General features: G+C 45.4%; 1 protein-coding gene across 1 annotated transcript; it reads left to right on the top strand.

Moving 5' to 3' along the window:
* Window positions 1-2,611: 2,611 nt before the first annotated feature.
* LOC135517410 (angiomotin-like 2a) lies at window positions 2,612-11,389 on the top strand. Its single transcript, XM_064941669.1, has 10 exons — window positions 2,612-2,775; window positions 3,470-4,309; window positions 5,520-5,688; window positions 7,505-7,649; window positions 7,812-7,901; window positions 8,507-8,978; window positions 9,147-9,248; window positions 9,420-9,580; window positions 9,853-9,987; window positions 10,362-11,389. The coding sequence occupies exons 2-10, from the start codon at window positions 3,534-3,536 to the stop codon at window positions 10,454-10,456; spliced, it is 2,145 nt and encodes a 714-aa protein (XP_064797741.1). The 5' UTR covers window positions 2,612-2,775; window positions 3,470-3,533; the 3' UTR covers window positions 10,457-11,389.
* Window positions 11,390-14,270: the final 2,881 nt, after the last annotated feature.

Here is a 14,270-nt window from a genome sequence, read left to right as displayed (position 1 = left end):
ATGCGCCACTATCTCGGTTTCCTGGCAGTAGTCACACCTTCCTGTTTGATGCTTTCCTATCACATTTAACGTCGTATTCAACCGGTTGTGTCCCACCCGTAGCCTTTTAAAGATGGCCTCCTCTCTTCTGTCTCTTCCTGTCACCCTCCCCTCCCTTACTCTATACTTGGAATAGACGCCTGCCCTTAGTGTCTCTGTCCCACTGCTCCTGCCAGCTCTGCACCACCACTTTCCATACCATTCTCTTAGGCATCTGACAAACTTTGACTGAGAGCTGCCTTTGTGCTCATTAACCCCGACACTCCTCAGGGTTGGGGGGGGGGGGGGGCTAGCTCAGGTCTCTAATTAACACACCCATTCCCCCATTAGGGGGATTCTGGGTGAAGCCAGTGAGGGAGGCACGCCCTGCTCAAATAAACAGCCATCTGTGCCGCTTGGTCACGTTGTCAACGAGGCAGCATGGTACATTGTTCCGAAACATCCGTCTCTTTTCCATCAAATAGATGTTTGAATTCTCAAACTAGTTTTAATTAGGAAGGCAGATTGATTTAAAAAAATATATATAAAAACTACGGCATTCACTTTTGCATGTGAAAACACAAAATTCTACTCATTACTCCATGTGCTTAACCTAAATCACATTTGTTTTGAGCCAACCGAGCCGTCGGCCAGATCAGGGCACACGGCTCATACCCGGGAGGCAGTCCGGTTCCAACTATGCCTACCCGGGCGCTCGGGTTAATCAAATGCCCTCCTTCACACACCAAGACAAACACTCAAAAGGGGTTAACCAATTCCAAGGAAGTCACTCAAATAAGTAAATAAGAAGTCAACCAAAACACAGCACCTGATAGGAATAAATAAATATTGAAGCACGTCTAAGTAAATGAATTGAAAATAAATCAAACATGAGGGAATAAGGAAAAAGGACTAAATAGAACCATGTGACATCTTTCTTGCAGTGCTGTTCTCACATATCGTATACAGTATAACCTATAACCCTTTGGTCAACTGAAGCCCGCCTGAGTCTGCAGACAGCAGGAATTTATGGCCAGCGATTTTGAATGTCCACTAACACCAGGAATGGCTCCTTTCAATGTCCATGATTTCAAAGGGCCACTCCACTCAGCATTCCTTTGGAAGTTCACAGGAAGTCTGCTACAATGGGGGCAAATGGCTAGAGGCTGCGAGTTAACCAGCGGAGATGAAGGGGGGTGGGGGTTAGTGGGGGGGGGGCATGGTGGAAGAGGAAGTAGTGGGGAGATGTTTAAAGGGTGCTTCCACTATCCACCACTGTCACCAAACACGCTTTTAATACCTTGCAAATGGCCGCCTAGACATTCAGACAACTTGGGGGGGCATGGTGGAAAAAAAAAAAAAAAAAAAAAAAAAGCATGTTTAAGAATACTTACCACCAGTGGAGGCTGCTGAGGGGAGGACGGCTCATAATAATGTCTGGAATGGACCAAATGGAATGGCATCAAACCATGTTTAATGTATGTGATTGCATTACAACGAGCCTGTCCTCCCCAATTAAGGTGAAACCAACCTCCTGTGCTTACCACCACCCAAAACATGTGTGGAATGTGTGCTGTAAACTTCCAGAGAAAAACCATCAAGATGGTGGTTTAATGTGCCTTTTTTTGCCTTCATTGTGTGTTTTGAAAGGTTTAGAAGCTTTGGGGCCTCACAGAATGCCACTAAAATTGTGTTCTTAGTTCATTGGGCTATGGAGGCAAATTATGTTAATTCCTGAAGCATGCTAACCTCATGTCTCATTCCACAGCCCTTATGCTCCTACATATTTGAGATTTGAACCCATAGTTCAATCAGGTGCTTCTGTTTGACATTCTCTACCACTCTGCATCATGTAGTGCTTTGGGCTCAACGACTTTCTATGTCTTTGGTCACAGGGAAAAGCCACAGATTCCAATGGACAGCTGCCTATCTATATACTCTGTCCCGTCCTGTTGAGACGCTCATCTCCCATAAGTCAATGGCTACTTTCATCACTAGATAATTATAGTTTATGGTTTAGTGGTCCTGAATCTATAGGCATTTTTTCTTTAGCTAAATCCTAGAGCCATATTGACTGAAAACACTGGATAGTGGCAAAAAAAAATCTATGTGCAATCCCCCCCAGAGCAAACAGAGACAGGACAAGGTCACATGCACAGTTGCCCTTGAATGAAATGTCAAAACAGATCTATAGAGTTAGTCTATAGGCTATTCCTATCCGCTCAATCAGTATCTGCAAAATGCCAATAGCAGACAGACACACAGAGAGGGAAGGGAAATGTCAACGTGGACTATCTACATTCAGGTTATTATCATCTTTATAACATGTTATTGGCATGCTGTTAGGCCTATGTAACTTCTGCCTGCCGGTTTCCCTGTGATTAATTCCCATTTGTAGTTTATTACCTGGAACACTATCGCTGTCCTCATGGTTGTGAGGAGAATTGCAGCTATTCCGTTTGGCCTCCTCTCTCATATTGGAACCGTGTGGGTTACGCTTTTGATCCCCGAGGGAACTCGCGCTCTCACATTCCTGACATTCCCGACCTCAGTCCCTCCGTCCCCAGTTACTTATTATCGCTCAGCTCTCGACAACCGGTTCAGTGTTGAGCAAGTTCTGACCAGAGTAAACCACAAACTCGCGGTGGAAGGATGATAACTGTTTAAGCGAAACATTGTGCATTACTTTTGACCTTATTTTAAAGTTGAACGTTTAAAAAAAAAAAAACGTTTTTGCTGGGATGACAGCGTGAACTGGTAAGATTTGTTTGTTTTCGGCTACTTTGTAACATTCGAGGCTTAAATTGTAAACAGTCGGTTATCGCGCGTTAACACAAAACATATTGTATTGTGGTTTCTAATTTATTATGCAACTTAATTGTTCCATCGTTGGTTCTGAAAACCGTTTGTAGAATTATGCGCTTGGCTCCTGGGTGAGAATGGAATTTCGACGCACATTTTAACAGCAGTAGTACCACGGAGCAACCACGTTTCCCTTCTGTCGCTATGTGGCTTGTATGAATGTTACTTTTCACGACCAACAAACATTTGATCCATAATGTTGACAATTTAACTCATGTAAAATGGAACATGTTTAAGTAAAAATCACATCCATCTGATAGTGAAATAGTGATGGCATACTTATACAATTTAAGAGGGGAAATTCATGGAATGCCATCACTCAAAAGTAGAGCATACTTGATTTTTGCTTCACTCTACCTGGACGACAAAGGCCTTGAGTAATGTATGGGATATTCAACAAATCATGAATATTATGTTATTTTTTTGCAGTCTTTACAGTATTCTACAGTAGGGTTTTGGAGGAGCACAATTCATTTGCATGATCTTGTAAATGTTGTACATTAGCAATGATCAACTATACTGTTTTAGGTGTAGGACTACTTATAAGTATGTTTATTGATTTTTTTATTTTTTTTTAATCCTGTTCCAGGTTCACAGCCATCTATAAAAATTCTGTCTACACTTGATCACTAGCTTCAAACAACAGAACCATCATGTCATCCACAGAAGAGCCGTCTGGCACGGTCCTGCACCGCCTCATCCAGGAACAACTACGCTACGGCAACCCCACAGACGCACGTACCCTCCTGGCCATCCAGCAGCAGGCCCTGCGCGGAGGCAGCGGAGGGTCCCCTGGTGGAGGGCCTGGGAGTGGAGCAGGAGAGGGCCCCGGTGGAGGGCCTGGGAGTGGAGCAGGAGAGGGCCCCGGTGGAAGTCCTCGCTCCTCTCTGGAGAGCCTCACCCAGGAAGACTCCTCGTTCCTCCAACTGTCAGCCCGCCAGGAGCCCCAGGGCCAGGAACACCAGGGAGACTACCAGCACTCGGAGAGTAGCTACCAGCTTTACCAGCTCCACGGCGAGGAGCTGCCCACCTACGAGCAGGCCAAAGCCCACTCTCAGTACCTGGCACAGCATTGGGCACCCGCCACAGGCGCCCACAAGCAGCTGCGCGAACGGGACTACCATGCGGCGGATGAGGAGCTGATTGAGTTGAAGCGAGGGCATATGCGATCGCTGAGTGAGCATCTCCTGCAGCTGTCTCTGGAGAGGAATTGTGCCATGGCGAAGTCTGAGGCGGTCAGGAGCTCCTCACATAGCTACCCGGAGCTGGGTTACTGCGCCCCCCCACAAGGCCTCCAGGACAAATGTAGCCCACACCCAGAGTACTCATCTGTTCCCATCATGTCCCAAGGATATATGCCCATCCACGCCCAAGAGCCCCAGTGTGTGTACAGGGACATTCCCCAGCCAATCCAGACCGAGCAGCACAGGTACTAAGGCATTACGGCAAAGCACAACTGTGTGTGTGGGTGTTGGCCATACAGTGAGATCATGTAAAGGTGTTCCCGCTGTTGGTGTGTTCCCAATGTCTTTGCCATGAATCAACAGCGATCACACATTAAATAGTGTGGTAATTTCTGTGGCCATAGCCGCTCGCATAATGGATTCCAAGCCTTGCCATTGTGCGTCCTGCCTTCCTTACCTCCCTAGCATGCATTGTGAATCATTACATGCGTAGGTTGGAATTCCGCTCGCCTTTCTGAAACACTATTATGTCAACCCGCCTAGGGTGGAGTTGATGTGTTCATTATAATATAAGATAGTTGTGATATCTGTGGATGGCAATTTTGGAATGTCGCAATGTGGTTTTTCATCACCAAAGGGGCGGCTTCTTGTAATAACCGCCGGCATTCAACATACTTTTTTACTACCTGGAAATGATACACGGCGCAGAACTCACAGCAGTGGGGGCAGTGTTGACTCTTGGTTCTTTTATCTATATCAATGCCTAATTGGCTATAGGCAATTCATCAAAGTAGCCAAATATGCATTGATAACCAAATATAATCTCAGCGACTGTTCAAACAGTAAATCAAATTACAAGAATCCACCCAAAAACTAGTAATTGCAGGCTATTGTAAAGGGTAGAACCTGCGGTAGCCAACTGGCTAGCCATGTGCTTTTTTTCTCTGTGACCAAAACATGGCATTCTATTTTTAGCCGATATGGGAATGAATACAAAAGCAGCATATCAAACTGGGATAATGTTTTATAAGAATACTTGCCGGGGCATATTTATTTACATAGAGATGTGGGAAGCTGAAAAGGCTAGCTTTTTTAGCCAGTTAGCCAGGCTGCCAGCTATCTACCACTCGCCAGGGATGGCGACTCTTCCTTGCTTTCACAAAATGAAAAGACAAAAACAAAAAAACTTTGAATCGCCCCCTTGTGAATGGGAGTGGGACTGGCAAGAATATGTTACCAAAAGGTGTCAGCGACTCAAAAAAATCTCACTCCACCCACATGCACGGACATACGTAGATAAGCGGCGGGAAGCTTGTGGTAAACTTTAACGAGCAAAGGTTGCTCACGTCACCACAGCTCTTATGAGCTAAGGTACTATTGCTAGCTAGTCACACTCATGGGGAGACTGTAGTGGCCAGTCACACTCAATTTAACAACACACGTCCTTCTTCACAGGTATGTGGCCCCAGTTCAGCAGCAAACGGAGACCTGCTACAGCATGTTCACCAGTCGGCCCCCTGGTGTCGTGGAGGAGCCCAAGCAGGTGGAACTGCTGATGCTGGAGAACGAGAGGCTGAGGCAGGAGCTGGAGGGCCACCGAGAGAAGGCCTGCCGCATCCAGAAGGTGAGAATCACACATTTTTCATTGTAGAGAATTATATTGTATCTATATGGTGGGAATATTCTCCTTTCAGTCCCTCTCTAAAATGGTGACATGCCATTGGATGCGTTTGTACTGCTATATGCATGAAGGACTGATATTATATTGGAGAAACAAATCATGTTCAACTTTGGGCAAATCTCCCATTGAAATCGATGCATGATGGAATGCACAACTTTGAGTTACACACAGCACGTGGAACTTCTGAAGTAGGTATGCCCACGCTGAATAGCAAAGGACTGTAGTCTGCAACATGTGTCGCTTAATGAAGGGAATGGAGGGAAACCCAAGTAGCAGATAGCTTGTGTAGAGCCACCTCAGGCACACTGCCCCATCTGTACAAATGCTGCTACCATTGGCTGCATATAGAGGCCAGATTCTGCTACTGTGTCCACACTCCCTGCATTGTGCTGCAGCCAGGGGGTTGTGAGCATGTGCCCTATAGCCATAGATTTTTTGTTGTTGGTCCTATCCAGGGCATGTCAGACAGCAGTCGATAGGGTCGTAAAGCCCTGGCACAGATGACATGCTCAAAAGTGCCCAAGAGAGAGAGAGATATTCTGTTCTCCATGGCAGGTGGCAGGGCTACTGTGTGTTGAAACTGAACCCCCCCCCCCGGTGTATAGGGCTGGGAATTGCCAGGGACGTCACGGTATTACCATGAGACTTAGGTGCCGATACGATATGTCTTGCGATTCTCACAATTCCATATGTATTGCGTTTCGATACTGTGATTGTATTGCGATTCGATGTTCCAAACGTATTGCTAACTATGCGTCTGCTGCAAAGAGACTAAAGAACATGAGAAAATACATTTTGATGAGTCAGGGAAATAGAAGTGCTGGAAACAAATTGGCTCCCTATTTAAAAAGATCAAGATCAAGCTATAAAGGGAAAATACTGGAGTTTTGGTGCAGGTACAGCCACCTAGCGCAAAAATAATATAGCAATATGTAGCTATCTGTTCCCCCCCCCCCATCACTACTTGAGTATGTTATTGCTTCTTATAAATCAAGATAGCGGCAACATCATTAGATGACATACTTCACATATTTATCTTGGTAGATGCAATAGAGGTAGATGGAGGACTAAAATAGGTTATATCCATCTTCCTATATCTTATGGTAAATGCAAGACTTTGCTGCTCTCCTGTGTACGTCACCCCACTTCTTGTGCTCCCTCAGCCTTAAAGAATGATAATTACTGGGTTGGAAAATTTCCCCTGACCGTCGGGCCGCAGCCCTGAGTAAACATGCCTTAGTGGCTGCTGTAATGGTGGGCGTTTCTACTTCTTCACTTCTCTGCCTGTTTCTGTTTCCACAGCACAGGCGTGCACACCTTCCCCGCAATGACAACACGCCCATACCTCTCTCTCTCTCTCTGTATGTCTGTGCGTGTGATCGTGAACCACCCACACCTAGAACCATGGCTGTTAGCTCCCAGGAATGCAGATATACACCACTCACACACGGGGAGTGGTGTTAGCTCAAATTCCTCTGGATTATAGGCATGTAGTGTATGTACCGTATAAACACAGTATGAGGCTATGTGTCCACATGTATGGAATGTGCTCCCAGGTATATTTATGTATATATGCCCATATGTATGTTTATATACGTGCCCACGTGTTTATGTGCTGTACTGCACATACAGATGTACTAGGTCTGAACCAACATCCCCCCCCCCATCTCCAGCACGCATAAAGATATTAAACAAACAAGCAAGATGGCTGACCAAGAATGTTTTTCTTTCCCCTCCTTGCTTCTCTCTGTCCATTCAGTTGGAGCAGGAGATCCAGAGGATCTCAGAGGCCTATGAGGCTCTGATGCAGGGCAGCAGTAAGAGGGAGAGCCTGGAGCAGACCCTGAGGAGCAGACTGGTGGCCGAGATCAGGAGGCTGCAGGACTTCAACATGGACCTTAGAGGTAAGGACTACAAATACCAGAACATCTCAAGTTGGTTAGCACTTTAGTCCAGAGCCATTTTATTTAAAGATTATAATGGTTTATAAAGAGTGGAACTGGTTGCAGAGAAACTTTTTCCCAGTTTTAGTGTATAATGCTTAACTTTCAATATTTGCGTTACAGAAAGCCTGGAAAATGCCAGAACACAGGCCGCCAAAGAAGTGGAAGCTGCTGACCACAACCAGCACATCATGACCAAACTGCTCGAGCAAAGTAAGTGTCACCCATCCCATCTCCTTTCCTACCACTCCAAGTCTTAGACCCACTTCAGCCATGTTGCGCATTCCTGACAGGATTGGAGCATAGCACAGGGCCACTCTGTAGCTAAGCTACATCCTGTATGGAAGAATTTCCATTGCATAACCTCCACTTATTTGGTGAGAACGCCTCAACAGTAAACGCAACCCAGCTACGAGGAAGGAAGGGGAGCTATAAATGAGAACTGTTGAACTAACATCAGGTTCCTGGGGTTGTTGGTTTTGATAAACGTTGTCTATTTAAGCAGTGGGCCTTTCCCAGGGCCAGAGGTGTACGGCCTTGATTGGAGGAATGTTCCTTGTTAAGTGCGTCAAAGGGATAGGAGCTTCCCCTCTTTCTAACCCTCGACATTCCACAAATGCTTGAGCAAATGAAGACCGTTGGCCGTGAAGGCTGAATTCTGGGACGTATTAGCTGGGTTAGAGCGATGGTAGTGTGATGGCTTTAAGACTTTGACCAAGCTCTCATTTCCACCTTCGAAATAGCTTCATGTGGCCTTAGACTGGTTCATGCCTTGTGTCCGTCCCAGTACCCAACTGATTTTTCTTTCCCACCATCAGGCGAGGAGCAGCAGTTTGAGCGTGAGCGTGCCGACCGCGAACTCCAGAGGCTGCGCAACTTCGCAGAGGAGCAGGGCCTGAGGGCGGAGCAGCTCGAGGAGGCCCTAGAGGCCCAGCGGTGCAGGGGCCGGCAGCTGGAAGAGGAACTGCGGCGGAAGCGGGCCTACGTGGAGAAGGTGGAGCGGCTGCAGAGCGCCCTGGCTCAGCTGCAGGCCACCTGCGAGAAGCGCGAGGGCCTGGAGATGAGGTTGAGGACACGCCTGGAGCAAGAGCTGAAGAGCCTGAGGGCGCAGCAGAGGCAGTCTCACCCGCCGGGCGTGACGGTGGGCTCGCTGCACGAGCGTCTGAGGGAAAGAGAGGAGCGTATCCTAGCCCTGGAGGCGGACATGATGCGCTGGGAGCAGAAGTACTTGGAGGAGAGCACCATGAGGCAGTTCGCCATGGACGTGGCCGCCACTGCCGCCGCTCAAAGGTGAGGGTCAGAGGTTTAACGTTAGGGGATCGATGGTTCAAGGGTTGTGTTCTGTATGCACATACGAGAGAGAACATTTTCAAAACGTCTGGGCTAAATGCGTTTATTGTACTTCCCATTTTTTTACCTGCCTCCAGTTCCTAACGGAATCTATTCTCTCCCTTCCAGAGACACAACCATCATCAACCATTCCCCCTGTCACTCTTCAAACAACAGCTTCAACGAGGACCTGCCTGTATCCGACTACCGAAACCAGGAGATGGAAAACCGGTATGAAGATGGAACTTTTTTTTCAGAGAAATGATCCGCCATTTGTAGCATTGTTGCCGTCATGACACTTTGTATGCATTTAATACTTCTGATCTACTTCGTTGTATCAGATAGCAATGCTCGGAGAGCCACCATTTGTCTACTCTGACGCCATTTCTCTCCTGCACGTAGGATCCGTGCTCTCTACGCCCATATCCTGGAGAAAGATGCTGTCATTAAGGTACTCCACCAGCGTTTGCACCAGGACCAGGTCGAGAAGAGTGGGTTTTGTCTGCGCGCCGCCATGTCCACTTCTTCAATTAGCACGGCCAAGTGCGCCAGCGTAAGCAAAGGTAAGGACGAGTCACGATGTTGTCAGAGACTACAAAAAAAAAACTTTTTAACACCTTTTTAACTATTACTTGAGGGGTCTCTCAGGGCTCTGTTCCGGAGGCATTGTTGTTCGCTTCATACATGCAATCTAATCGGAATATGAACTAGGGAGTTATTGTCAAAGATCATTTTGATGGACATTGAAGTGGATTGAGGGTAGGATTAGAGCACATGTTTATCATTTAAATGTGTGCCAGACAGTGGTTGATATTTCACATGCTCTGTGTTGTAGGTAAGAGTCTGTCAGACGACCAGACTCCTGTCTCTCCTCTCCGGTGCTCCTCCCCAGCTCACCCCAGCCAGAGCTGTGGATCAGAGGATGGAGCTAAGGTCAAGGAGCCAACCACTGGTTCTAAACTCAGCATTGGTGAGTAGTCTGTCACACACACATACACATACACGCACACACAGTCACCCAAACACCCAAACCATTCTTTGTAATTGCATCACACTCTGTGTCAGAGCAGTCATTGATTTACCAACCATACCCCCGTAGAACCAGCCAATCGGCAATGGCCTTGTAGGTCGGAGGTCGTCTGTGGGCTGCCGGAATGTGCTATGTTGCCACACTTAGCCCTGATTATTGACTGCACTGATTTAACCGAATGGCTCATCCCAATGTAGAACAATCAGCATGTTTCTTTGGTTAAAGATGATGTACTCTAATAGTGGTGTATTTTTCCACCATTTCCACTCTTCCCACACATTCCTCTAATCATTTGACCTCTCTCTGTTTTCCAGACAACGCTGCTGCTCAACAACTGAAGTCCTCCTCCTTGAACACATTGAGAGGCCTGGATGACTTGGAGGCAGAGGCAGTGGAAATCTTCATTTGAGGAAGTCAGACTTTTGATCTTCGACAAGCGATTCACTCGAGGGGGTGTGAGCTCTCGGAAAGCTGCGCAGAGTACCGACTACGTCAATGGTCAGAGTTCTGAAGAAAAATGTAGAAAAGACAAGAATGATGCAGAATGAGAGCGGAATGTATGGGAAAAGGACTTGCGCTTTCACATTTAGAGGGGAACTGTGCTATTCCTCTCTCTTTCTCTCTTAGCCAGGCGACTGCAGGCTAGCCATCTGGGTCTATGAGACAAAATGTGAAACATTCTAGGTACTTGGACAGTATTGCTGTTTTGTAACGGGCAACATACTACTGTCCTGTCAGTGTATTCCAACGTATTTATATTTGCTTGAGTTGAGCAAAACTCCCTCATCTCCATAATTTAATAAAAATGCCAACAACTCTTAACGTTCATATTTTCAACAGCCATATTCCCTAAGCCTCAGTAGCCGGTTCTACAGGTTTAGAAATATAACTTGTGATGGTCTGTTTTTTTTTCTTCTTTAGATTTCTAAATATGATATTTTGCTTTTCACCAAGTTCTTTTATTGTTATTTTCCGAATGTTTCTTTGTGTGTATTTTCTGATGTGGTGAATCCGCTGGTCAGATTCATCATAGGGATTTAAGCTGTAAACTACACCATTTGGTTTTAGTTTACCGTGAGCCTTTTTCTGAACTAACAGGTTAATATATTTTATACAGATGTTTGTATAATTATTTTAGATATGTAGTGCTATGAACAGGATGCCAAAGAGGTTTGTGTGTTGTAAGTTATGTGCTGACAATCATGGTTATGTCCAGCTGTCCAACAACAGACAAAGCGTTGACCTCCAGCAAATACATTTCTGTGAACTCCTAACAATATGAAGGTTGTGAATTTGAATTCAAACAACATTTCATAAAGCAATAAAATATTCTAATATATAACTCCTGTTACTTTGTTGCCATATTTTTCTTGGAAAAAACATCTTTCTGAGAAGAATGTTGACGTCGACGCAAAACTTTTTGGCAAATTTTTTACTATTTATTTTATCGCTTTCCCTCAATCTACCTCTCATCTTCTCTTCACACGTTCGATCCTTCTTTCCGGAGGAAGAGAGGGATTGAGGGCTCTCGTTAGTTAATGAAAGCCAGAGAAGCATTCTTCAGGCTCAATTTTCCCAAATGGCTAGCTCTGTTGTTATCCCTTTGCACCTTTTAAGTGCACGCTTGACATGGTTAGCATTCTTAAACGGACATGGAACAATATAAATAACAAACAAAAAATTGTAACTGATCCTGGTTGAAGTTGCCAGGCACAATGAAATTCAGACAACACCTATAGTAACTTTGAATGCTTTACCACACCTGTGTGTATATTTACAGTATGTGCCATATAGTTTTGACTTAGGTTTGCTATATATACAGGTATATGGATATATATATATATATATATATATATATGGCATGTGCATCTTTCCCTCTCAAGGCAATTCGATACGTATATACACTGAACAAAAATATAAAAGCAACATGTAAAGTGTTGGTCCCATGTTTCATGAGCTGAAATAAAAGATCCCAGAAATTGTCCATGTACACAAAAAGCTTTTTTCTCTCATATGTTGTGCAAAAATGTATTCACATTCCTGTTAGTGAGCATTTCTCCTTTGCCAAGATAATCCATCCACCTGACAGATGTGGCATATCAAGAAGCCGATTAAACAGCATGATCATTACATAGGTGCACCTTGTGCTGGGGATAATAAAATGCCCCTCTAAAATGTTCATGTTGCCACAGATGACTTAAGTTTTGAAGGAGCTGTTGCCAGATAATTTAATGTTAATTTCTTTACCATAAACCGCCTCCAGCGTCGTTTTAGAGAATTTGGCAGTATGTCCAACCGGCCTCACAACCTCAGACCACATGTCACCAGGACATCCACATCCGGCTTTTTCCCCTGTGGGATAATCGTCTGGGAGCAGCCACCCGGACAGATGATGAAACTGTGGGTTTGAACAACCAAAGAATTTCTGCACAATCTATCAGAAACGGTCTCAGGGAAGTTCATCTGCGTGCTCGTCCTCACCAGGGCCTTGACCTGACTGCAGTTCGGCGTTGTAACTGACAGTGTGCAAATGCTCACCTTCGATGGCCACAGGCATTCTAAAGAAGTGTGCGCTTCATGGATGAATCCCGGTTTTAACTTTACCGGGCAGATGGCAGTATGGCGTTGTGTGGGCGAGCGGGTTTGCTGATGTCAATGTTGTGAACAGAGTGCCCCATGGGGGTGGTGGGGTTATGTTATGGGCAGGCACAAGCTACGGTCAGCGAACACAATTGCATTTTATCAATGTAAATTTGGATGCACAGAGATACCGTGACGAGATCCTTCCTAATATTGAGTTGCACCACCCCCTTTTGCCCTCAGAACAGCCTCAATTAGTTGGGGAATAGACTCTACAAGGTGTCGAAAGCCTTCCACAGGGATTTATTATTTGTAAATTATTTTTTATTTCACCTTTATTTAACCAGGTAGGCCAGTTGAGAACAAGTTCTCATTTACAACTGCAACCTGGCCAAGGCTTTGGGGGTGACCAGTGAAATATACCTGCTGGAGCACGTGCTACGGGGGGGTGCTGCTATGGTGACCAGTGAGCTGAGATTAGGCGGGCCTTAACCTTGCAAAGACTAGATGACCTGGAGCAAGTGGGTTTGGCGACAAAAATGAAGCGAGGGCCAACCAACAAGAGTATACAGGTCGCAGTGGTGGGTAGTATATGGTGCTTTGGTGACAAAACAGATGGCACTGTGATAGACTGCATCCAATTTGCTGAGTAGAGTGTTGGAGGCTATTTTGTAAATGACATCGCCGAAGTCAAGGTTCGGTAGGATAGACAGTTTTACGAGGGTATGTTTTGCAGCATGAGTGATGGATGCTTTGTTGCGAAATAGGAAGCCGATTCTAGATTTAATTTTGAATTGGAGATGCTTAATGTGAGTCTTGAAGGAGAGTTTACAGTTTAACCAGACCCCTAGGTACTTGCAGTTGTCCACATATTCTAAGTCAGAACCGTCCAGAGTAGTGATGCTAGACAGGCGGGTAGGTGCGGACAGCGATCGGTTGAAGAGCATGCATTTACTTTTACTTGCATTTAAGAGCAGTTGGAGGCCACGGGAGGATAGTTGTATGGCATTGAAGCTCATCTGGAGGTTAGTTAGCACAGTGTCCAAAGAAGGGCCAGAAGTATACAGAATGGTGTCATCTGCGTAGAGGTGGATGAGAGAATCACCAGCCGCAAGAGCGACATCATACAAAGAAAAGAGTCGGCCCGAGAATTAAACCAGAGAATTAAACCCTGTGGCACCCTCAAAGAGACTGCCAGAGGTCCGGACAACAGGCCCTCCGATTTGACACACTGAACTCTGTCTGAGAAGTAGTTGGTGAGCCATCACCAGCTCGGTAACCAGATTGCATAGCGGAGAAAGTACAGTGGGATTCGAAATGGTCGGTGATCTGTTTGTTATCTTGGCTTTCGAAGACCTTAGAAAGGCAGGGTAGGATATATATAGAGTTGAAGTCGGAAGTTTACATACACCTTAGCCAAATACATTTAAACTAAGTTTTTCACAATTCCTGACATTTAACCCTAGTAAAAATTCCCTGTCTTAGGTCAGTTACTTTATTTTAAGAATGTGAAATGTCAGAATAATCGAAGAGAGAAAAAAAAAATTCAGCTTTTATTTCTTTCATCACATCCCCAGTGGGTCAGAAGTCTACATACACTCAATTAGTATTTGGTAGCATTGCCTTTAAATTGTTTAACTTGG

Source organism: Oncorhynchus masou, chromosome 3, assembly GCF_036934945.1.
Source record: "Oncorhynchus masou masou isolate Uvic2021 chromosome 3, UVic_Omas_1.1, whole genome shotgun sequence".
Taxonomy (NCBI): domain Eukaryota; kingdom Metazoa; phylum Chordata; class Actinopteri; order Salmoniformes; family Salmonidae; genus Oncorhynchus; species Oncorhynchus masou.
This window is presented reverse-complemented; position numbering and strand designations above follow the sequence as displayed.

Bases quoted from the DNA above. Each gene is read 5' to 3' on its own strand.
- LOC135517410 (XM_064941669.1), top strand. From the start codon at position 3,534: ATGTCATCCACAGAAGAGCCGTCTGGCACGGTCCTGCACCGCCTCATC. The intron at 4,310-5,519 runs GTACTAAGGCAT...CCTTCTTCACAG, and splicing joins ATCCAGACCGAGCAGCACAG to GTATGTGGCCCCAGTTCAGC. The intron at 9,988-10,361 runs GTGAGTAGTCTG...TCTGTTTTCCAG, and splicing joins TGGTTCTAAACTCAGCATTG to ACAACGCTGCTGCTCAACAA.